The sequence below is a fragment of the Oxyura jamaicensis genome, chromosome 9 (genome assembly GCF_011077185.1).
Source record: "Oxyura jamaicensis isolate SHBP4307 breed ruddy duck chromosome 9, BPBGC_Ojam_1.0, whole genome shotgun sequence".
NCBI lineage: Eukaryota > Metazoa > Chordata > Aves > Anseriformes > Anatidae > Oxyura > Oxyura jamaicensis.
In genome coordinates, this window is record NC_048901.1 from 25,383,170 (window position 1) to 25,408,030 (window position 24,861).

A 24,861-nucleotide genomic window follows, 5' to 3' on the forward strand; every position below is an offset into this window, starting at 1 on the left:
AGAGCAGTTAAGGAGCAGTTTGAAAACACACACAGCCACCTAGGAACTGTAAGGCAGCATATTTAAATCCAGAAAGAAAGGTGGCTGGTTTTCCTGTGCTTCTGGCACCATGGTAAAACACTCCTCTATGTACTAAGGTAACAGCTGAAAGCCACCAACCTTCCATATATAACTAATCTCACTTTAATGGTATTTTTCAGTCCAACCCTTCGTGTTGCTTGATTTTATCATCATGCAGGAAAACACAGCAATGCTAGAAATATCCACAAAAGGCAATGACTCCAGAAGCTGGATGCTGTCATTTTGCTTAACAAAGAAGTTATAGGAACAAAAATAACACGTGCTACACCTTTCTGCCTGTGTTTCATTTTAGTCCTAACAGGTAATGTCTCAGGGTGATGCGCGAGCACGTCCGACTGCAGGGGCTTGCAGCAACCCACAGCCTGAACTGGTGCTTAGGGACCACAGAAGAGGGCTGTGTCTGTTTTTTTGTTTGTTGTTGTTTTCTTTCGAGAAAATACATAAAAGATTATTTATATGGTTCCTTTAGAGCTCCCCGATACATATCAAACTAAAACTTGGCAGACTCTTCCCTCCAAGCAAGCAAAATAGCCTGCAAAGGTAGGGAATCATTTGATTGGGGGTGATTTTTTGTTATTTATTGCAAAAATATTTGGCTTTATGTGCCTACATAAAATCTAAATAATTATGTCTGAGAAAGTACTGTGGCATACAGAGATGAAACATGTCCACAATACATATTTGTATAAACATTTTTATTACTTTCAAAACTTTGAAAGAAATAATTTATATTGGGGAATTTTCTCCTCAGCCCACCAGTTTACTGCTCAGAAAGAGCAGCCAGGCACTGGGACGGGCTGCCCAGGGAGGTGGTGGAGCCACCGCCCCAGGGGGTGTTCAAGGAAAGGTCAGACGTGGAGCTCAGGGACATGGTTTGGTGGGTGACAGTGGTGGCAGGGGGGTGGTCAGGCCAGATGATCTTGGATCTTTTCCAACCTTAATGACTCTATGATAGTATCCTCACTAGCACATCTAATAATCATCACTTCGGGGCGCTGCATGTTTGTAAAGCTCTGTTCAAACAGAACTAAGTCATGGTAATTGACAGAAGGCTACGCGGAGGCTGTGGAGCTACTTGACATTTCATAGCACCTGTGTCTGCTGCTGAAGTTCATCCCCAGGACATTCGGAGGCACAGCTTGTGGTCGTCTACCCCTAATACCTGGAGGTCACACAACACCAGGTGCCAAACAATGCTCTGATCCCCAAAGGGATCCGTGGCACGCTACACGGAACAGATCTTTGTGCATTTAAATAAAAATACATTTTTTTCTTAATCAGAAATAGGTATTTCTACTCAGAATTCAAGATCACTTATGTTTTCATTTACAATACAGACATTGTAATGGAATAGAAATTTCTAATCTGCCAATGAAAGACACAAAAAAAAAAAGAGAATATGCTGGACTTGCCCGTTTGTACAAGCACTTCTCTTGGCCTTACAGCCTCAGATGTCTGAGCGTTTCACTGACACTAACGCGAAGTGCCGTGGAGAAGCGCGGCGGCAGCTGAGCCTCACCAGGCTCCCCTCCAAGGAGCGCGCTGCAACCACCGCCGGCTGCCCACCGCAGGAGGAGGAGAAAGCGCGGGGCAGCATCTCCTGGTGGACCATCAGGGGAACCAACCCGAGCCAGCCCTCGGGAAAGGGATGTCACACGAGGTGCTGCAGTCTGGCTGCGCGCAGTGTTGGTCAGTGCCTCACCACACAGCCCTAGCATGGGTACTAGTGACATATTACACAGTCAATAAACCAAGCCCGGTGAAGGCAGAAGGGCTCAGGGCTATGTCCAGACTCATTCCCCATCCGCCCCAGCTACTCTCATATCCTTCCCTTCCTCCCAGCCTCTCTCCACCCCGTGCACCAGCCTGCAGGCCCACTCCTTGAGGAGCTCGCCCAAGCTCCTCAGAGGCACCTCCACCGGTCTCTCTCCATCACTCCTGTAATTACGCTTCCTAGACCATGCCTAGGTCTTTAGATGCCTTTCTCCAGCCCTGCCCCTCTAACCAGGAGCGGGCTCTTCCCTCGCGCCTGTCCCTGCTGCACAGCCTCAGCCGACAGCGAGACACCGCCGCCCAGGGCAGGGACCAGCAGAGGGACCCACGCTGCCCAGATCCCTGCAGAGGCAGGCACGCAGCCCAGCTGCACGTGCGATGGTGTGTGCTCAGGAGAGAAAACAGCAGTTACTGCAGCTGAGCCCCAGAAAGCCTCCAAAAAAGTCTTCTGTAGCTGGGTACACAGAAGGTGGAGACATGTCAGAAGTAATCCCAACGTCAGGATCACCCACGTAAGTCTTTGGTGCATCCAGTTCGAAACACAAGGCACCTAATGTTTTCATAGGTCACCAGATTTTTATTTTTTATTTTTTTTTCCCCATGCTTAGATGTAATTTTTCCTTCTTTCTCAAAATTGATTTAACCATTTTGGCAGAGATCCCGCTCACACCAGCACCCCACCCCTTCTTTGCACCACCCTTCCAATCCCTAGGGGTCAGCCTAAGCATTCATCATGGAAGATTTCAAACCCAAAGTCAAAAATTCAGCAAAGCTTAAACCCGTTTTTGGTGGCTTATGATGAGAAGTGTTCAGCAAACTTAATTACAGAAAAATCTACCACCTGCATCCGTAATTTACAAACTACAGTGGTCTTCTACATTAGATATATAGACAGTGGGATAGGATGAAACAATTAGCAATTGAAACAATTACAACTCAGTCTCATGTTCTCATGTTTCCTCTCGAAACGCTTGTGTTGGAAGTGTAGACCATTTTTGAGTGATGTTTGACCTGACTGGAAAAAAAAAGATTGAATCCTGCATTTCAAGTTAAAAATAAACAAACTATGCAAAGATTGGCTTTGCATGGTGAGCATAACACCATAAAATTAGATCATGTTTGCTCAAAACTGAACATAGGATCATTCCAGATTATGAAGCTTTGCAAAGATCTCAACAAATATGGTCTGAACTTTCATCTTATGACTAAACCTAAAACCAGACGTTCTTAACTTGTTTTTTCACAAGGCTATGGTACATGACTTGTAAATTCCTGTGGATTCTCAACTACAACAGAGTGCTAATGTTGCTTTTTCAGTATTGTTGTTAGTACCTCAGCCCTCCTAGCTTGGTTTAAAGAAAAAAAAGAAAAAAGGGAAAGAAGGGGGTAAATTACAAGCATTTTCCCTATATATCCCCAGTGTGCTATTTTTATTTATTTTAATTGTGTCTGGCAAGTGTCCAAAGGTTCAGAATTTTAATTTTTAACAGAAATAATCCCTACATTGCGTTAAATCTGTAAATTAGGTAACAACTCTAGGAAAAACATGCATGAGATTTCCAAAGCTTGGATTTTCATTCAAGAAAATAATGAATGAGGACCAATGACACTGCAAAATCCATACACTTCTATCCCTGATTGCCCATAGAATTTAAATCTAAGACTTATATATTGGATAGAAAGAGAGGTTTCTGTTGTTTTTTAAAGAAAAGATGGAGTTCATAGGGTGTCACACATCTAAAGTCCCAGTTCAAGAACCTGGGACCAATCTGTACCCTGAGGCAGTTTTAAGGACTACAGGAAAGAGTCCACATGCTGAGGCAGACCCAACCATAAACGTCTCGTCACCCGTACATAAAGCGAACACACAGACACTGAAAGTTTCAGGCTTGAAGTTAGCAGAAGAGTGAAAATTTCACTGCCTCCAGGTCCGCAGATATCAACAAGTTTAAGGGACTATTCCCCATCCGTATCAGCTCTCTGATGCAGACAGAAAAAGCAACTGACCGTCTTCCTCACGCTCCATAAGCCACATCAGCACACTCGGAACTGCGGCCCCCCACGCCACCGGGCACACGGCTGCGCCTGCCCAGCTGCTCCCGCAGCACCCTTCTGCCCCCGCTGCCGGCACAGCAGCGGGTCACAGCCCCGCGCAGGGGAGCTGCCGCCTGCCCCAACGCCTGCGCTAGAGAAAGGAAGCAACAAAGGCACCCCTGGGTTGTTCCACGAACACTTACGTCTTTCTGTCACCTCTCTTCTAGGTAACTTCCACGTGGTTTAGCTATTTGAATGCTGGTTTTAATTGCGTCAATCAGCACATTTAAAAACCACAGACGCATTTAAAAAACACCAGTAGAGGCAGCGAGGGGGAAAGGTTAACATGCTATTGGACCATGAGGAAGCAGTCGCAGAGAGACACCGAGCACTAATAGCCTGATGCTCCGGAGACCCCAGAGACCAGTAAGACAGGTACGTGCTTTCAGTCTTTGTTCAGTCTCCCTAGTCTATGTAAATATACAGCTTGATACCAACTGTGCCAAACACATCGGCAGTCAGGTTCGAGCACCCAGCACTGCAGGCTATCTCCACCTGCAGGCAGCGTTACTTGGCAGCGGCCATGCCATACGCCTGCAGCCTCTAATTCCAGCCCCGTTTCGGGGTTCAGCCACCAGGCTGCCCGTCGGCAGGCACGATGCCAGCCCCGAGCCTGGTGGAGGCCACACCGCGGGCACAGGAGGCCCCAGCACGGGGGCACAGCAGCAAGCCCAGTGGGCCAGAGAGCGCTGCCTGCCCCTCACCTACGCTGCACACACCAGAACTTCACACGATTCTGTTACGGGTCCTAGGACAATAGAGGCCACCTGCAGAAAGCTAATTACAAGACACAAACTACTTTTTTCCTCCATTTTAAACCACTGGAGTATTTGTAATCATTTGCGTTTATGTAAACTAACAGAAATTACCATACATCTGGATACGTATTTTACAGCAGAAAATAAATACGCAGTTGCAGTAGTTCGCTTGTATATTAATATCTGAAACAATACAGTGAAATAAAAAGTGTTGCAGTTTTAGGCTATGCAAGACATAAATGTGCTGTTCTTAGTTCCAGGAAATTCTAACAAGCATACCTCCATCCCAGCTGACATTCTGTGCAGCACTCAGGCAGCGTAGCAAATCAAAACAAAACTTGACTGGGGATTTGTAGATTTAGTTTAAAAAAAAAAAAATACCACCTTAATTTTCTACTTTTCCTCCCAGTAATTTCTCCTGAGCCTAAAAATGAGGCAGATAAAATTATTTAGTAGCTGCTTCTTTCAAATAAGCTTTTTCTAGAGGTCTTATTAAAATATACAATTAATTTATCCTCTGTTCACGTAGGAAGAGAGACAGCAATTGGCAAAAACTTAGAACTGATGAGAACAGTTTGGTCATCTGGCTGACACTTCTGCATGTCAGTTTGACAGTACATGAACTTCAAAACTCCCAATACACCTTTTTTTTTTTAGTGAGACTGCTACAAACATTACTAGTTTTAGATGTAGTTTAAACTGTTCCAGAGTTACAAAGGTTACAGCAATGGTTATTAATCAGATGCTTAAACAGATTAGAAGCTTTCTTTTTGTATTTTTTTGAACTAAGCATACAACCTGAAAGACTGATCTTGTGAAAATGTTTCATCAGAAGTCTATATGCTGTCGTGAACAAATCCTCATACATTTCTAGACATTTCCGATGAGAACAAAGCTCTCAAACATCTGTGAAGTAGCATGAATAGTGAGAAAAATATTTCTTCCTGATGGCATTTTTTTCATGAAATTATTCAAGCAAAATTCTCAGATAACTACTGCTGTTGGTCAGGAAAAGTTGACGTCTTCTTGTTTTTTTTGTAGGTTCTTTACATCTCCTGACAGCAAAACCAACGCGCACAAGAAGTTTACCATGTCAAACGTTTCACAATGCTATATCAAAACCGAAATGGAACCTTTTACCTATTTTTACTACTTAATTTTTCTAATGGGTTTTCTGGGGAGTTGTTTTGCACTATGGGCATTCACACAAAAAGGTCAAAAACAGAAGTGTATGAGCATCTACTTAACTAACCTCTTAACGGCAGACTTTCTGTTGACTTTGGCGTTGCCAGTGAAGATAATTGTTGACCTAGGAGTTGCGTCCTGGAAACTGAGAATATTCCACTGTCAAGTTACAGCCTGTTTCATCTACCTGAACATGTATTTATCAATTATATTCTTGGGATTTGTAAGCATGGATCGTTGCCTTCAGCTAATGCACAGTTGCAAGATCTACCGCATTCAAGAGCCTGGATTTGCCAAGATGTTGTCTGCAGTTGTATGGACAATGATTCTCCTTATAACAGTGCCCAACATGGCTATTCCAATAAAAAACATTGAAGAAAGGCCTAATGCAGGGTGCATTGATTTCAAAACAAAATTTGGAAGAGACTGGCACGTGTTTACCAATTTTGTATGTACAGCAATATTCCTGAACTTTTCAGCTGTGATACTGATTTCCAATTTCCTTGTTGTTAGACAACTCTACAGAAACAAATACAGTGAGAGTTACGCGAATGTGAAGAAGGCCATGATCAACATATTGCTTGTAACAGCAGGCTACATACTGTGTTTTGTTCCATACCACATCGTTCGCATTCCCTACACTTTGAGCCAGAATGATGCCATAACCAACTGCTCTCTGAAGCAAATACTCTTTCAAGCAAAAGAATCTACCTTGCTGTTTGCAGTATCAAACCTCTGTTTTGACCCTATTCTGTATTATCACCTTTCCAATTCATTCAAATTGAAAGTTACCGAGACTTTCATAGCACCCAAAGAGACAAAGGCTTTCACAGATGACGAGACAGAACACAGAAACAAACAGCAGGTGCAGACATACGGATTCTGAACTACATGGAAACTGTGTACAAACACAGGATATAAACAGCGATTGTGCAATTGGAAGCATGGCTACTAGGGTCCACAACATTATTGTTGAATCATAAGCCCAAGCAGAAGGAAAAAACTTGAATGACAGTACTAATTGCTTTGTTGTACGTTCACATGGTAGGTCTGAACTAGCAGAACGTTTGATACTGCTTTTCAGAAATATTTCAGTGTACCAGTGACAACCTATGAAGAATCAGCAACACTTGAGAATATTTTTTTTCATACTCAAATATACATTCTAATTATTTACGGTAAACACCTGAACTCACCCTAGGTAAAATATTGCATACTATATTAAATGACTTGGTGCAATGTAGTAAAGATTTTTTTTAAAAGAGGAGTTCATTACCTGCACAGCTCTTCGTAGTTAAAATTAACCTAAAAGCATCTTAAAGATTATTACTTGTTCTAGAAAGCAATTTTCAGCTGAACTGATTAGTAAATACTGTATTCGCTTACATTTCATCTGCAGTTTTCATAAATAAATTTATTGTTCTTATCAACTTCCACTGCCTTCCTTTGCTGCTACTTCAATGAATATGAAAAAAAACTAACAATGCATTATTACAGAAAATTCAAGGAAATTTTAAAATGAAGATAAAAAGTAAGTATAAATATACAGTGCTCTCTTAGCTTGTTGTATTTATAAAAATGTATAAAGCAACAACTAAGTGTATTAATAGTGTATTTTATAAACACTTTCAAAAAAAAATACATAAAATAGTCAATAAAGTCAAAAATCAATTTACATAGTCAAAGCCTAGCTACGTGGATTAGCTTCATCTGTAAACCAAAAATATTTCAGAAACAAAAACAATCAATTTACAGTTTTCAAATCCTTAAAATGTGCAAAATATAAATTAAACTTTAAGCAAGCACTCAAAACTGGCCTTAAGAGAAACATCTCATTCAATATTCTCATAACAATAATTCATCTGTGAATTCATCTGCAATAACTCAGAACCCAAACTCTGTAGAGGAGGAAAATTAAAGCAAAGAAAACTGTGGCTATCACATCATACACTCAGCTGACACTTCCTTTACTGGTAGGATTTAATACTGTTAAAAAGTTATCATTGTTGTTTCAAAATAATCATCATCACCACCAAGTGGATACATTCAAGTTCCAGGCTTCTTCAGTATTTGGGCCCTTTTTCCAGCGGAGTAGAAAACATGACAAAAATAAATAAATGAATAGATAAAAAACAACCAAATGAGGGTTTGATATTTGGAATGTTAATCATGGGGCTTTCTTCAGTTCCCAACAGCTCACAAACAGAATAGCAGCAGCAGACAAAATTCCAGACTGCAAACAACAGGGAGTGGGAGGGAGGAAATAGCACCACTCCACCCCTTACATTCAGAACTACTCCTTTCGGGTATGTTGCTATTCATCCATTTGCCCAACTATCAAATCTTCTTTTTAGCAAAGTTTCATTAAACCCCGGAACATGGTGTTTGCAATGTGGTACTTGTCTCCTGACTCTAGTAAGTCAGCATATATCATTATGCCTCTTATGCATTTTTCCAGTTAACGTCCCCTGGATAAAACAAAGATGCCTGTATGCTGTACTAAAGCCATCCTGCAGCATACAACATGTGCATGCGGGCAGAAATAGCCTCATGGGAGCCACCTGGGTGCCCTTCAGACAAAGGTCACTCAGCTCTCTATGCAGTGTGTTGTTCTTTCTTTAAATGCCTTGCCATCACATCAGGCAGTACCGTTACGCGCACAAAGAGAATGCACTCACCAATGGTATAGGGAAATGCGTTGCATATTGCAAATGGCGAAGGAGGTCATAATTGGATGGAAAAATCAGTTCTCTGAGTCTTTCCCTCTTCACTGACTTCTCACTGGTAACTGAAATTCTTCTGTCTAAAGAAGAGTTCATATTCTCACAAGACTCCCCAGGCATCGGAGAAAAAATCTAAGTCATGTAAAACAAACATTTAAGATAAGTGTAACCTCTAACTTTCGAAATTCATCAATTCCAGAGATACAATTTTGTTCTTGCTTACTTCACTTCACAAATATCTGAGTGGTTTTTTCAAAGACAGACAAAGCAAGGGAAACGGTAATCTAGCCTAAAATTTAATCAGATACATGTATGTTATATCTCTATGCATATCTCATTGTTGCTAGACAAGTTTTAAACTAGCAGTATTCAGTCAGGAAAAGAAAGCATTACAATTCAGAGCAATTTCCACACTTATGCTGTTGTGACATGGAAAATGCGATGAGACAGTCCAGTGATCGAGGGAACATAATGAGAAGAGTGAAGTGGGAGGTGACAGAAGACAAGATACATTGTAGGCAGGCATGGATATGCTTGAAGCCATCAATATGACAGATGTCAGGCAGAAACAGGGGTCCCAATATCCTGCAAGTGGATCTGCACCAATAGGTCTGGGCACAGGAGTCCATGCGATGCAGAACGAGGACCAGTCCAAAGGAAGAAACTAGGAGATTCAAGAGTAATCCAGAATCAGGCTAGCAGGTAGGAGAAGAAGAGGGGGAAACAGACTTGGGATACAGAGCAAAGACAGAATAGTCACTTGAAAAGCAAAAGGTATCAATTGGGGCCCCTCAATGTTAAGGAAGTGGGTATATCTGCATATTTGTTCATGCTTAACTGTACCACGTAGCACTCTGAATATGCTGGGGGCGGAGGACAAAGAAGAAGAGAGGAAAGTGTGTGCACATGTGTGTGTTTACGTGTACACATGTGTGCACATGGACAGCTAGGGGATGCACAGCAAAGCAATGCAGCTGTCATACAGCAGAGATGTACAGAAAGAAGGTCATGCTCCGACAGAATACATCAGGCACTGGCTCTGAATGACACTGGCTGTTGATGGAAGAGGCGAGGTGGTGCTAGGGGCACAGCGAGGCATTCTTAGTGACAACAGCAAGCAGCAGACACAGGCATCGAAGGCATGCAGAAAGTTGAAAGTTAAACCTACTGGAAATTCCGAACCAAAATCTGCCTTAAAGTCACTCTTGTCTACATCATCAAAAATACTAGTGGTTCCTGAGTCAATGCCCATATGTTCCATAATACTATGATCCTAATAATTGTCGGAGAGAAAAACAAGCATCAGTTACATTTTATTGAAGACCTATTCCAACTGATCACAGATAAACGCAAGCATTCCACCTATTTAAGAATCAAGGAAAGGGTACTGATGGTAGGAAGATTTCAGATAAGTACTTGTAAATATTTATGAAAACCTTGATTCACAAAAGTGAATTTCAATCTCAAGCCTAAATCCACAAAAGGACAAAAAAAGAGCACGAGCTGAAGGGGGAAACAAAACTTCACAGCATATCCCCACGTGCAGTTCTGCTCCCAGGGATACCTAGAGAACAGGAGGCAGACTCTTGTGCCTGCCCCAAATTTATTTGCTATTTTGTTGTACTATGAAAAGCAACTTGGAGAAACCCCCTACATCTTAGCACAAATTTGGCCATGAGACCTACGTAAGAGATGTACACATGAAATGAAAAATAAATGAGAGAACACATTAGCTGGCCACAAGCTCGACAAGGACTGTGCAGCAGAACAACAGGTTGCATCTTATCATACAAGTACAAATGTGGTCCGTGGACTGGATTTTAAAGTCACCTTCCTCTTCAACTCATTTTAGAAAAGATTAAGAACTGCTCATCTGGTGGAAGACTCAGGATTACACATGGACTGTGCATGTTGGAGTCATGAGGTTTCACTTTATGATCGTCAATTCATGGCTGTTCAGCACACAGTAAGCTCCTGATATCTGCAAGCAGGCGACCAGGCTGTGAACTGTTCATAGCTGCATTGTGACATCACATCCCACAGAACACAGGGCAGCGGGGCTTACCCCAGGCTTACCGCTGACTCCACCTGCTTAAAGCTCTCTACTTTTCATTAAAGCATTCCTGCAAATAAGTTTTTCCACTGGTAAATTCAGAAGCCTACACTATACCTTTTTGTTTGTCCTGAGTTATTCAGATCACCAGAGAACTGACGGCTCAGCACATTAGTGCCAAAACTGCAATACTTCAGTTACATACAAAAGTGAAGCCAACAAATCACTTTCAGTCTTCTCACAGTGAGAGAGATAAAGAGATAAAAAAAAAAAGTAAAGTAAAGAAAGAAAAAAACAAACTCACATCTGAAATACTAATGCTTTAGTGAAAAACCTACATTTTATGAAACTGAGTACCAAACATGGGGGAAATAACATGAAGCGTTACCTCCATTTTCATGTCATGATCCTTAGAATAGTGTTCATCCACCGCTTCCCCATTAGGTGAACGTGATCTAGCAGTTGCAGTGATTGACAAGTCTCCACGTGATATTAAAGTGCACATATATGCATCATGGGAGAAAACATCATGTCGAGTGAATTCAGAAAACAGCAGCACCAAATTCACAAACTCTGTCTTCTCATGATCACTATTTGGGTCAGCTATTCAAAAACCAAAAAAAAATGGACTGTAATTTCAACACATAAATATCTGTTTCTAAGCTACCCAACTCACAAACCCCAGCAAATTCATTTTGAAGTTCTAGAGGCCTGATAAAAATGTCTCAGACATCCTGGACAGATTTATCTTTGCCTCCACAGAATGAATCACTTCCCATCTAGTGACATACAACCTGCACGTTTGCTCAAAACACGCAACGGACCTCAGACAGCAGTGGATGCCAGAGCATCCTACCCTACCCACATACTGCAGCTGGGCACATCAGCAGTTAAGGACAATGTTCTGCTATTTATTTATTTGATTTGTCTTTGAAGTAAGTGAAAAGAAAAAGAGGGGAAAGAGGGCAAGGACATTCCTTGTGCGCAGAAAAATTAAGTTTATTGTGAAGCTTTGCATTATAACAGACAACCCAGTGACTGTACTTCTTCTCCAAAATGTTCTTACCAGGGTAAATATTACTGTCTTGTCTACAGTGCTTTTGTATTCCTAATACAAAAGTTTTTAAAGTATTTTCAAAGAATTTATTCTGTTAACTAATAGGTGTGTTCACACACATCAGGAAAAGGCTTGTTAAAAGAATTGCATGTTATTTTGCCAATGACAAAGCAAAGTCTAGAGAAATATAACTTTTTAAATTCAGTCTTCATTTGTCACAGCTATACTTAATTTTACCAGTTCCGTAACAAAGGAAGGTTTCCAATATTGCAGTTCACAGAAAATAGCTCTCTACTACAACAACTCTAGTTAGCAATAGAAACCTCCAGCTACAAAACTACCAAGTCTAAATCATCAACATACACTTACAGCAAATTATGCAATACAAGCTCAAATTAATTCAATATATAACAATTTCTATTTAGAATTGTCATTTGTTGTCAAACTTACAGGCAATTTACAGATAAACAACAGGACCTACATTAGGGGGCACATACAGAGACATTCTTTTGATTTTCACCCTAACACACTTTCTTCTCATGTTTTTTGAAACTCATTACACTGCAGTATAGAAGTTGCAACAGTAAGCCCAAGAATACACCAGTTCTAAGTTAGAACTCTTCTCTGCAAACCTCACCCATCCTGAACTGCCCACCAAGACACATGTGCTGGATGCCACGTGGAAAGGCACAACAAAGAGCATCATAAAAACACACCTGCACACTAAGTGATTTGCCCTCAGTCAAAATATAGCAGTCACGCGCTTTTCATTTTTGGAGACAAAGAATCTCAACCACCATAAAAACAGTATCACACAACAAAGCTATTCCAGTCCTCTAAAATAACAAGGAATATTTCAAGCAAGGAAAACATTCCCCAGCTATTCTCCCTGCACTGTCTTGCAGAGCTACCCATGTGAAGAAAGATGATACCATATTTGAAACAAGAAAATCAGAAACACAAGTCTAAATAAAACAAATAGTTTGGATGGTTTAGTAAAACTTAGGACACGAAAATAGAGCAATGCCAATACTCCAGAGTCTGCAACAGATTTTTAAGAATTTTCTCCTTTTTCGGATGTTGAGTTTTCAATATCATGTTTCAAACCACTTAAAATCCCCCTCAATTTAAGGGCACCAAAAAAAAAAAAAAAAAAAAAAAAAAAAGCATTAACTTCCAGTACTTAAGATACCAGAAACACGAGGTACAATATCAGTTTTATTAGACCAATACATTTCTCAGAGCAACCTAACAGTGGATAAAGATCCTTTTCTTTTTTTCAGCCCACCTATTTGCCACCTAGCAGCTTTTGATTTCAACACTTGTGCACAATACTCAAGTCAGTCACTTTGAATGGGGATTTGTCAAAAAGAGGCAAGTGTTTGGTTTTAACTATGCAATGTAGTGCAACTGATTTCCTACATCTTTTGCAGCCTAAACAGAAATAAACATTGTTTCTTCCAATTTTCCTTTTGTGGAGGAAAAAGAAAAATCACAGAAAAATCCTATAACAAGGCAGGAAATTTCAAAAATAAATACATCAGAAAATCAAGCAGGTCATCACAGAAACTCCAAAACACCTGCTACAACTGCACAGTAACTTCATCAGCCAGAGAGCAGATCAGTTGTTTCTGACCTACTTTGGAATACGAGTTAGTTAATACTCACATAATGAGGGAGCCTGTGTGTCTAAAAACCTCAGCAGGACATTCTGGAAAACAGGAAGACTGGAACCTGTCAAGGAGGCTGAAGACAGAGATTCCTTTTCATCTAGGACTTCAGATTCACCACATCTCTGCACAGTTAAATACATAAAACAGTAGGTATCCACACACAAACACATCCAGTATTCCCACAATTTGCAGATGAGGCACCTATATGTGGGATTGTCCCCTACCTCTCCATAAAATGCAGACTTGCTCTAGAATGACAGTTTTCTCCCATTACCCCAGTTGGGTTATTACTAAAGTGTTTTATTCACTTTGGATTACTTATTGAAAAGGAATACCTCTCACAGGTACCATCATCTGCAATGGCACAATTTCATATAAAAACAACAACAAAATTAAGATCTTCCACGACTGACGTGAAGACAAAAGGTAACTCCTCCTGTTTGTGTAAGTGACAAGAAGTGTAGTAACAGCCAGGGCGAACACCTCGGCCATGCGTGGGCCGGGGAGGGAGGCAGCAGCAGCACAGCAGCTCCCTTCCCCCCGGCAGTGGTTTGTGGCGAGGCGAGGACGATGCGAAAGCCTCGCACAGCCCGGCTGCAGAGGCTGCACCGCGCAGGGCTGTGGGGTGCTGCCAGCCCAGGGACCTGCAGCAAGGCTGCAGCTAACACACCGCCCCGTGCAAACCTTAGTGCAGGGCTGGAGCGTCAGGGAAGCATCGTCAGCTTCTGCAAGCTGCAACAGGACCACTACAGACAGATAACTGCTTACATTAAAGACATCGCTGTCGTGTTTTGCCTCTCCAGTGAAACATATTCATTTCCCCTGAAAATGAATGCAGTTCTGCAGAATGCAAGATGAAAATTACACTCGAGTTTCGCCTCAGAATGGTCTTTGTTTTGGAGCCATCTCCAAGTCCTCCAAGCAGGAGCACACCCGTGTGTGCAGGGGAGATGTACGCCCCACTTTTCACGGAACTCCAGGTACTGTGGCATCCATTTATTTGGACAAGTAGCTCACAGAAGTAAAACAGTTCAAACAAAAAGGCATAAAAACACTCTCAGTTAGGCTGTAATTTCTTAACTAAGTAGATGGCTTTTTCATTTTATCTAGAATATAAAAGCTGTAAATTGATAACAAAATCCCCAGTGCTCCAAATGCAATCAAACTTACTTTGTGTTGCAAAGACTAGAGATTAAAGTGAGTTTTCTTTAGAAATATCTTTCTTTTTAAGCATACTACTTATGCTATTCTAGAAGTAGAAAGAACTTACTTCTGCTTCAATTTCTGCTTGTCTCTTCTCCAGGAGTTTGGCTACAGCCATGGCCCTGTGCTTACCAGACCTTTTACAGCTTACAGCCCATTCACAGAGTAGAGTTACCACAGCTTCGTCGTTTGGGGCTACCTGTTCAGTGCAAGAACAAAAAGAAAGCCATTTCACCTACACGTCCAACAGGCTTATTTATGAGCAAGCAGCTTTCAGCAAGGGGTGTTCTGAGGGAAGGAAAAAGAAGCTGGTTTTCTTTCTTTGCTACTAATGGATGCACAAGGCTGTTTCATTCATATTTTCTAATTAAACATAACCTAGAAGCAAAAGAGGGAAGTTCTGATTTTCACACTGCTGATATTCAAATCAAAACTGTCTTTTATCATAATGTTGCTTCACAAAACAGTAAAGGGCGAAATAGGAAAAGCATATCCCACAAAGCCTCTCAACCAAAATAACCACACAGAATTTGTCTTCTTTATAACAATTCTTCCAAACCTCCTCCACGTTTCCAGACCATGAATAGCACACCACCAACTCATACCAAAAAAAAAAAAAATAACAAAACCAAACCCACCACCTCTGGAGGCGTGAGGATCAAATAACCAAGGTCAAAAAACTCCCAACCAAAAAGCTCAACTGACTTCTGACCCGTGCACGCCTAACAGGCCTTTTAACAGCAGTCTTTAGAAATCCATCCTTACCAAGTAAGAGCTATGCTATATGTTTGTTGTTCTGTTGAAGGTAAAACGGCTATGGCAGTGATCCTACACGTTTCTGTTCTGGCCTAAAAAAATGACTTGAGTTGTTTGGTGAAACGCCACATCCTAGGAGAGGAAAGCCATCAGTTATTTTCCATTTGAGAGAAACAAGGGTGCTGTTCCTCCAAGGAACACACACGCAGCACAAACGCTGCCAACACACAGCCACTAAAGCACGCTACCTGCGTGCACACACCAGTATTTCCCTCAGACGCTGTGTCAGTGAGTGACGAGTGCCAGCCTGTTGCCCAGCTCACCTCACGGCTGCGCTCAGCCCCACTCAGTGCTGCGAGGCCAAGCCACCAGGGCCGGCGCTCGGTGAGCTAACCGCCCCCACCGCTGCCAGCTCCTGCTGCACGAGGGAACGGCTCGCTTACCGCTAAGCCCGACAACAAGCCTAAGAACAACCCAAGTGAAACCCCGGGCGCCGTAAGGACACACACAACACCATTCAGACCGAACTCCACACGCTCGCTCGCAGGGCCCCAGCAAGCACCACACAACATGGCGCTGTGCCGCCTGCCTGCCACCCCTGCGGCACAGGGCTCAGCGGGGCCACCACGCAGGCCATCGCCGACGGCCGTCCCCTTGTGCAGAGCACCACCAGCACCAGCCCCGAGCCGGTGAGCCCGCACAGCAGGCGACTCGGAGCAGCATGTCCCGAGAGGGACCTCACGGCGAGCACTGCGCCCACCGCCATTCAGTCTTAGGTATTAAGCCAGCAACAGCCGCATTCTTAATTAAAAATATATTTTTTTAAAATAAAAAAGGCTAAACATTGTATAATTGACTCATCTGACAGCCCAAACAAGAGAAAACACGGGACAAGCTGACCCTTTCGTGGTAAAGCTGGAAGTTACTTCAATTTTTTCAAGAAATGCAATGAACTTTTACTTTTGCATAATACTGCAATGCGTCTGCATTCAAATACTATTGAAAGGAATTAATAAAGGATGGATGTTTGTGCACTTCACAAGAAAACAGCGTGAAATTACTCTTCTCACAACAGCATTGAGGTCTACACAAATTAAGTAGAGATTAATTCTTTGTCTGTTCTCTCTGATTTTGCTGAATGACGGACCTGTCTCAAGTGACAAACTGATTTCTTTCCCAAACAAGAGGCAGACAGCCCTACCGTTCAGAAAATACAGTCAATTCATTCTGTTTCTAATCGAGTCATTTGCTAACACTGGTTTTTATTAGTGCGAGAATATAAAAATGAATCCCTAGTTCTATGCCTGTAAAAAGCAGAACTCCATTTTCAGAGATGCAGAGTCCAACCCTGCTACAAGTCAGACGGCTAGAAGTGATTATTCATGTCAAAAAAATCACAGTGCGGATTCTCAAGTTTCATGTATATAGAGAATACATGGAGGTGTTTATCCATCTAAGAATTTCAACCACACAACTCTTAAGTACCTAAAAGCAGTAGGTTTGGTTCTCAGGAACTGACGTGAGCAGCAATAAAAAAGGCTACCTGAGTAAAGGTAACTAATTGAACCCAGTCAGAGTTTGTTTGGGCAATGTATCATCACCAGAACTATTCACACACATCAAGCTCTTGGAACATGGGACAAGTGCAGCAGCTGACAAAAGTAAAGTTGAAGTGTCTAACCATCAAACACTTCGTTCTGCTTTACAATGAAAATAACAAATGTATTTTACAGCTATATCAAGTCCCTGCAATGTAAAGAATCATCCAAGAAACCTCACAGTAAGCAAGCCTCTCACACACAGGCAGTGGTGAGACTTTTCTAAGCAGCCCTCAGCTCAGCTGCATCAAAAAGGAAAGTGTTGGAATGTCCAGTGTTGGAAACTCCAGCACTGGGCGCTCGCTGCTTTGCTGAGCACAGATCGTGGTTTGTCGCTCCTAGGAGCCGGGGACGCAGCAGCCTGTGACGCTGCTGAGCACGCATGGGGAGCTCTCGCTTCCTGCCCCACTGCGTGGCAGCTTCACTGCTCGGCTTCCTTCCTCCTGATGCTGCCTCGCGATAGCTTACCTCATGATTTCCTCCCCTCTGATGCTGTGTTTATTTACACATGCCAAGAATGCAAGTGAGTAACACCTCTTAGTAACAGTCAGGTTCTGGATTCATCCAATTTGGGATTTTGGAACTGCAGATGTTCCAGCCTGGAAAAGCGCAGACCACATTTCAGAAAGGCTCCAACTATTGCCTTGAAGAGCAGCAATGAGATCACACTTGTACCCTTAAAGTTTCAGGGGCAGGAAAGCCATAACATTGGTTCACATGTTGCTTGATAACTACGTTTTTTTGTCAGGAGGACACAAGATGATGTGACAGAGCACAGAACAGATGTGGGCATGTGAGACCTGGAACTCTGAGCTGCAGGAGGGAACTCTCCCACAGACAAGGTCCTTTCTTCAAAATTCCCAAACCTCTCACCATTCCTAGTGAGACAAAAACACTGTCAGGTGGCATCAGACAGCAGACATTAAAGACATCTGGCAGCACGCACCTTCCAAGCACAATTTCAACAAGTTTGGACACCTCACTCACAACTGGGGCAACTTGTCCAACAGAAGTCTGCATGAGAGGACTTAAAGGACTGTCTGTACTCCGGTAGCCTTTTTATTGCTCCAAATGTCAGTTCCCGAGGAGCATACCCACTGTTTTAGGCACATAGAAGCTGTGTGGTTGAAAACATCTCACTCACAAATTTGTTGTTTAGCTATTCTGGGTCTATTAGTTATGACTAAAAATAGCTGTAACTTTCTGAAAGTCATTAGTCAAAGAAAGCCTTTCAAAGAAAACCAAAGGTCTCACCTCCACCAGTTTATACGCAGAGCAGAAGGTGGGCGAAGATGAGCAGAGTTACTTGTTTCATTAAAAAAAAGAGGAGGGAAAAGAAGAAACACAACTATTAATAAAGGAAAGCACTGAAAGGATTAAACATAGTTGTTTCTGATACACTTGGAGATAGAGAGCCAGAAGCATTATTGAAACTGCTTTTTTTTAACTCAGAGCTCTTTTCCCACTAGCCCGTGCTCTTACTATTAACTCAGAAGTTGCTACTAAAAATGAAGTTTGACTTTTACTCAAGCTAAGGCCACCGCTGAGGTACTCAGACTGCAACATTTCTCTTTGTGATGGAGGCAGAAAGTATGACACAGCATTCCCTAACTAGTTCAAATCACTAAGCAGGAGGAAACCCCCATCCCCTCTCACTTCTTTTAAACCCCTCAAGAAGGGGAGCAGGTGCGTGACTCACGGCCGCTGGGAAATGCCAGCGTCGTTTGTCATAACCGCTGCTCCGAGATGTCGCGCCCGCCGCGCTGCGCCACCACGCTGCAAGCCCCTTACGGGAAGCGCCCGCCGCGGGTCAGCGCTGCCCTGCAGGGCACAGCACCCTGCCGCCGGGCACAGCGCCCTGCCTCGTGCTGGAAGGAAGCAGCAGCTTGCAGCAAACCTGCTCTCCCGCGCCACAGGGGTGCCTGAGGAGGATAGGGGTGAGATACACAGAAGCGTATATATACACAACATACATATGCATAAGGACATTCCTGTTACTTTCAAACCATTTTGAAAACATATCCAAAGAGATCTTTCCACAGATCTGAGCATATGCTTTTTGCAAGTCAGGTCCATGTCTGATGAAGTCAGTGTGTCCTTAAATCATGCAGAAGGTTAACAAAACAAACAACAAACATGAGTGCCTCCTGGGAAAATACAGTTCAGTTTCAAAATAAGCTTTTTTGTTTCAAATGTAGCAGAATTACCATTTAAGAACACTAACCAGGCTTTTTTTTTTTTTTTTTTTTTTTTTAAGTCTACATAACAAATTTGGAATCACAATTCCAGTTAGCATTTTCAAATCAATTCCTCCATGAAAAAAGACCGCTATTTTTAAACTCTGAATTTGCTTTCTAAGAAGACAATAAATGGTTTCCAGAAGCCTTTTTTTTGAAGGCTGTTTTTAAATTAAAAGAGAAAACAAAGAAGAGGAACAAGATGGCAACATTTATTACTACAGCCTGCCTTTCTAACCTGCAAATCCCAGACCACCACCTGACTCAGGAGCCGAGCTCCCTGCAGGGCACCCAGCTGCCCCCTCTCCCCTCGCGGGCAGGCGGCTCCTCGCTCGTTCCGCCTGGTCTCTTCCTCACCCTGCTGCATATCCTTAACAAGGGAGCTCTCAAGGCATAGACCCTGTAGAAAAAGTGCCCTTTAAAGGTCTGGGGTTTCTGAACCCACTAAATGCACTGACCTCAGCAGTACGGGCTGTATGGCAAATAAAGAAACAGCTCCGACCGCAGCCCAAGAGGGGCAAAGCCCTGACAGTGTGGTAGGCAGGCTTTATTTTACACCACAGCACTATCAACAGCTCAAAGACAAACCCTTCTACTGAAGTACAATTTATGTGACCAGGTTCAACAAAATATTAACCACTTCTCTGTGACTGTCTTAGGTAAAAAGAAAAAAACTGTGTTCTTATTAAGGACTCTGCCAGTTATTTATGTCACAGAATATTTTTTTCCTCTCAGACAAGTTTTGTACTAACTCCCTTCACACCTAGGTGAGCAGGAATATTATGTTGAATTTTCTGAAATAATGAAGGGTGAAAACACCTGCACAGACAAGTTCAGATAACTAAGCAATTCAAGCAACTGAACTAATGTTAACTGCATTATTAAAAACACTGCAGGAATGTTCAGAACATGCTCTATTTTCTCAGTGTTTGTGGAAACTGATTCTGATTCTACAGATATTTCTATTAATTTTATTTTGCTCATCCTGTTTCTCTTACCCGTCATGCATCCCAACATATTCAGATTCAGGTCCCCCAGGCAGCATCAAACAAACTGTTAAATACTAGCTTACCGAACTAAAACAGCATCGTTAGACCTCCTTTCCCACAGACGCAGGGGGTGGTGTGTTGGTTTTGGTTTTTTTTTTGGTTGTTTGTTTCATTTCCAGCAAAGTGATCTCAGAAAGGCAAATATTAACTCTGCATTTGTAGCAAGCCCATTCGTGAGAACCAAGATTAAAAGCATGAGTTTTTAACTCTAAAATGAAAAAAAACTCTTGGCATCATAAGAATTCAGCTGGACTTTATGCAGTCAGACTGTTGCAGACAACACGAGACACAAGACATAAATATGATTTCAGAGACCTGAACTTTAAAATCAATCCAAGTGCACAAATATCCATGAAGCTTCAGGATTTTACATAATGATACCCGCACAATAACATCCTCAGTGCTAATCCCCAATGCACAAGAGATATTCTGTGTCGAGGAGATGTCAGATACCCACAGCTATAATTAAGACTAATAGTTTTTTCTACAATACCATCAAATGAAAGTGAATTTACTGCCTTTTGCCATGTCACAGATTTCTAGATTTCAAATCCGCCTACCCAGCTTAATCTACTGAGAAACTCTATGCAAGTCAGTAAAGCTGAATTAGAAATGAAAGGTCTTTTGTATGTACTACTTCTGTTTTTTAGTCTTTTGAGTACTTTTGTACTCACTGTGTTCACAATGTAATATCATTCTTACCAGACTAATTGTGAAATTTTACTTTTATTGGCTGCCAAACATTCACAGCAAAAGAAGTTGTTATCAATTGGAACTTCATGAATAAAAAGCTGAACATCTCACAGATGTCAGCACCGCTTTCTGGTTTGCACACAGAGTCTGGTGTACTGTCTAGTGTACTTTTTACCCTGTACTAGTAAAAAATCCTCCCATAAGAGCAAACCCAGGCTGGGATCTATGGTTAAGGTTCAAACCAAGCTACTCATATGTGATTATGCAGGGACCATCTCTCTCAGATCACAGGGACAGTCTGCAAGAAACTGCAACATAATTCTTATCTCCTGTTTAAAGTCCACTTAATAATGCAGCATCAAGTCACTGGAGAAGCACTAGACTCTTCCATCACTTCTGTGGCCTCTCTCAAGCAGGTCAAGAACGGAAGGTTTGTCTCAGGTCTGGTCAAAATGTGGATTTAACATCACATCTCACATAGCTTCAGTGTGCCACCTTCGTCATCTGCTATACAATGCGTGAAGTCTGAACTTTGTTTAATGTATGCCATCTCTGTCCTGTTTGTCCCACTCAAACTCAATGTACAGCCACAGCTCAGCCCCTCACACCACATTCTTTCTCCACTTTGGTCTCTCTGCCCCATCACCAGTGTTACCAGGTCCTTCACCATCATTCCTCCACATCTCCCCATGGGGTGAAAAGCAATCCTTACTCCTCCAGAGCCTAGGACACGTGGCCTTGCAGCTAATCGATACCCACCTGCCCTCCTTCGCTGCAGCCACTTCCCCCAAGTCTTCTTTTGCTCCAACACTTGGAAGTAATCAGCTGTATATTAAAGTGATTCTGAATAAATCAGCAGCACATATAAAAGCAGCATCTGGAGCGCGTTTGTGTGTGTTTAGACCCACTCAGAACCTAAGCACTTTGTAGCAGGAGTCACCTTCTATTCCAGTACTTCAGAGCACCACTGATAGATGGAAGCACTGGCATCATTTGCAGTCTTCACAACAAAATTTAGCAATCCAGCAGGAAAAAACGGACAGGAAATAAGTTCCAAACACATTCCACTGGATTCACATCACAACAGGGGACAGTAGATAGCTGTCCCTCAAACTATGTTGTGCTTTAAATAATTACGTCAGTAGGCAGACATCCCTGAGATAGCTATCTTATTCACAAAACACAAGTCCTTGCAGGCTTACACGAGCTGCCATCTGAAATCAGAACATACAAGACCTCTTAACTTATGACCTTTTCTGCCTAGGAAAAACAGCCTGGTTTATTAAGTGGGAAGGAAATAGTCAAAAAAAGACAAACAGCTTTTCATGTGGGAACATCCTTATGCGCTCCAGCTTGCAGAGTTTGAGCCAGGTCCCAGGCCCGCGGGACATTAATCTGCCATCTAGCGGCTCCGCAGCCCGTTGGAGAAGGCAGGCAAGCCTCAGAAACATCGGACAGGACGTCGCTGGCCACGGGCACTCAGTCACACTGCCTGCCCATGAGGTAAGCAGCTAACAACAAAACTAATAAACATGAATGTAATGGTAAAAATTCCAATGTGAAAATACACAGCAAGTACTATAAATCAGATACTCAGAAACATGAGGCAACCTCACTTGGGTGCTAAAAGTTAAGCCTGAGGCAAGCAACAACAGTCTCGGAAACTCCAGAGGACTTTAGAAGCTATAGATTATCTAAATGTTTAATTTCATACCAGCTCCAAACCCAGTAAGGTACAACCGAAACTTTCAAGGTTAAGTTTTCTTCTCTCGGGAAGACATTAAAAACTTTTCAATCTGCTTTCCCTACAATATCCCATGACAACTGTGCAAACATAGGTACATCATCACTTTTGTATGACAATGCTTTATTACTACTCATCATTCTTCATCTCAGAGTAAAATTATTACACCATTAGAAGATAGGCAGCCCTGCAAATTAGCCAGACAGACCTTGATAAAGATGTTTGGTACTAGAGGTGGGGAACACGTCTTTAAGAGAGCTGTTCAGGAGCCAAAACAGACGTATTTTCAAGGCAACCTGACCTCAGGTCATAAAGTACCACGTAACAAACATAATAGCAGACAACCCACAACAAGAACAGAAAAGAGTAATTACCTTGCTTTCAGAACACTCACTACCAACACTGCCTCTTGAAACACAAACAAATGGTTTGTAAATACAGTTGTAGCTGGAAGTTAGAAACACCTTTTGAAATGTAGGAAGAAGGGAAAAAAAAAGATATAAAAACAAATGTAGAAGGGCAACAGCACAGAACTATATCAGCTGATCCCAAAAACAGATGCAAACAAAAAGCTAGCACTTAAAACATATTAAACCTGATCCATAAAAGAAAAAAGAAAAAAATCACTTGTGTGTTAAAAATCCTGACTGCATCCAAGCATCAAAATAAGACTAGATTTTGTATCTAGTCTATACTTACACACATACACATAAACAATTCTCAAAAGTAAAAATAAAATTCACCGTCTACAGATTACACAGTAAGAGTGGTCATTACCTCTTGGTTATCTTTATTCTGGTTTGCCCAGAAAATCTTATGATAAAGCGTCTCCATTGAATTGCTGGAATCTGATCTGTCAAAACAGTGTCGATCCAACACTTCTAAGGTGTGCAAAACTCGGCTGATGGTCACCCCTGGATGTGGGAGTTAGAGGAGGAAAAAAAAATGTAAATAGGAAGATGCCATGGGATTTAAGGCATTATCAGTCACAACCATTATAAGCAGCAGGACAGCACAGGATCGTGTATGAGTCAGCAGAAGCAGAGACCATCCACTTGCCACAAACACGGAATCCATTTCTCGGTGACTGCAGTGGAGGGCCACATCACTACTGCTGGCAGGTTTACCATTTATGTTGCTGCCTTCCTCTAGTAGAGGAAAAAGCTGACACACTGGACTCCTAATGGTTTAAATCACAACAAGCAATTCAATTGCAAAAAACAAGTCTGAGCCACAGTACCACACTGAAGTTCAGAGACCCTCAAAACATCTGTGAGAATGACCACCAATAATTTAGGCTGAGACTTCCTAGCGCACATATGGATGGTAACATCTGTCGATCAGCAGATGAGCAAGTTGAACAAACAAAACCCCTACACTAAGAATAGCTTTAGTACACAACATTCTCCAAGCACAGAATGACCAGAAACAGACAGCAGCCTTAGAGTCCATACAAATCTTTCTTTGATGTTTATCTCATTGTTAGGTGGCTGCTCGTACTCTCCATAGCCTGATTTCTACAGATTTATTTTTTTTTTGTGATGGAAAAGAAAGCTCAAGTACAAGCTTCAAAGAGTAAACGTATATTTTCTAATTTTGTATGTTTTACATATGTATTTCAAGCAAGAATCTCTGTCCTACTTAACCCTACCTAAGCTGCAAACAAGCTCTTTCAGACACATTTCTCTTAGGTACCCAGCTCGTCCAGGAGCTGCAAGTACCCAAGCCCAAGCCTGATTTTTTAGCTTTTACCCAACACTTCCATAGTAATGTTATAAGACAAGTACAAAACTTGAGGACTCTGTGGAGAAATGCTGGCTGGCTGTTACATTACATCCATCAACTCTATTACTAGAATTAAGCATGGTGCACCAGGTTTATACTCAAAGAAGGAGAACAGATGCAAACCCTAAGACTGCCAACATTTACTTCATTTTGACATGTCTTACCTGCAGTTGATTCTTGGCACTTGTCAAAAGACCACCGCACCTCCACAGCACGACCTCTTTGTTTTATCTGCTGTTCTACTTCATAAATCTTTGCCCGAACCTGTTAAAAAAAAAAAAAGGAAAAGGTAGCTGCTAATTACCTAGTCATAGGAAGTCTCAATTTTCACTTCAAGTTTGTGACAGGTTTCTCACCAGGAGCAAGGTACCCTATGGCATTCCCCAGCACTTCCTGCAT

General features: G+C 42.1%; 2 protein-coding genes across 2 annotated transcripts in view; one reads left to right on the forward strand and one right to left on the reverse strand.

The window, feature by feature from the left end:
* MED12L (mediator complex subunit 12L) overlaps positions 1–24,861 on the reverse strand; it is a 133,455-nt gene that overhangs the window by 92,008 nt on the left and 16,586 nt on the right. Inside the window, exons 9-15 of the mRNA XM_035335224.1 lie at positions 24,627–24,726; positions 23,455–23,591; positions 14,668–14,799; positions 13,393–13,519; positions 11,056–11,270; positions 9,783–9,887; positions 8,570–8,746 (exon numbers count right to left, since the gene is read on the reverse strand). Coding sequence (XP_035191115.1) covers positions 8,570–8,746; positions 9,783–9,887; positions 11,056–11,270; positions 13,393–13,519; positions 14,668–14,799; positions 23,455–23,591; positions 24,627–24,726 — 993 coding nt within the window. The remainder of the gene's footprint in view (positions 1–8,569; positions 8,747–9,782; positions 9,888–11,055; positions 11,271–13,392; positions 13,520–14,667; positions 14,800–23,454; positions 23,592–24,626; positions 24,727–24,861) is intronic.
* GPR171 (G protein-coupled receptor 171) lies at positions 3,719–7,321 on the forward strand. The gene is made up of 2 exons (XM_035335230.1): positions 3,719–4,323; positions 5,748–7,321. Exon 2 carries the CDS (start codon positions 5,797–5,799, stop codon positions 6,775–6,777), a length of 981 nt encoding a protein of 326 aa, XP_035191121.1. The 5' UTR covers positions 3,719–4,323; positions 5,748–5,796; the 3' UTR covers positions 6,778–7,321.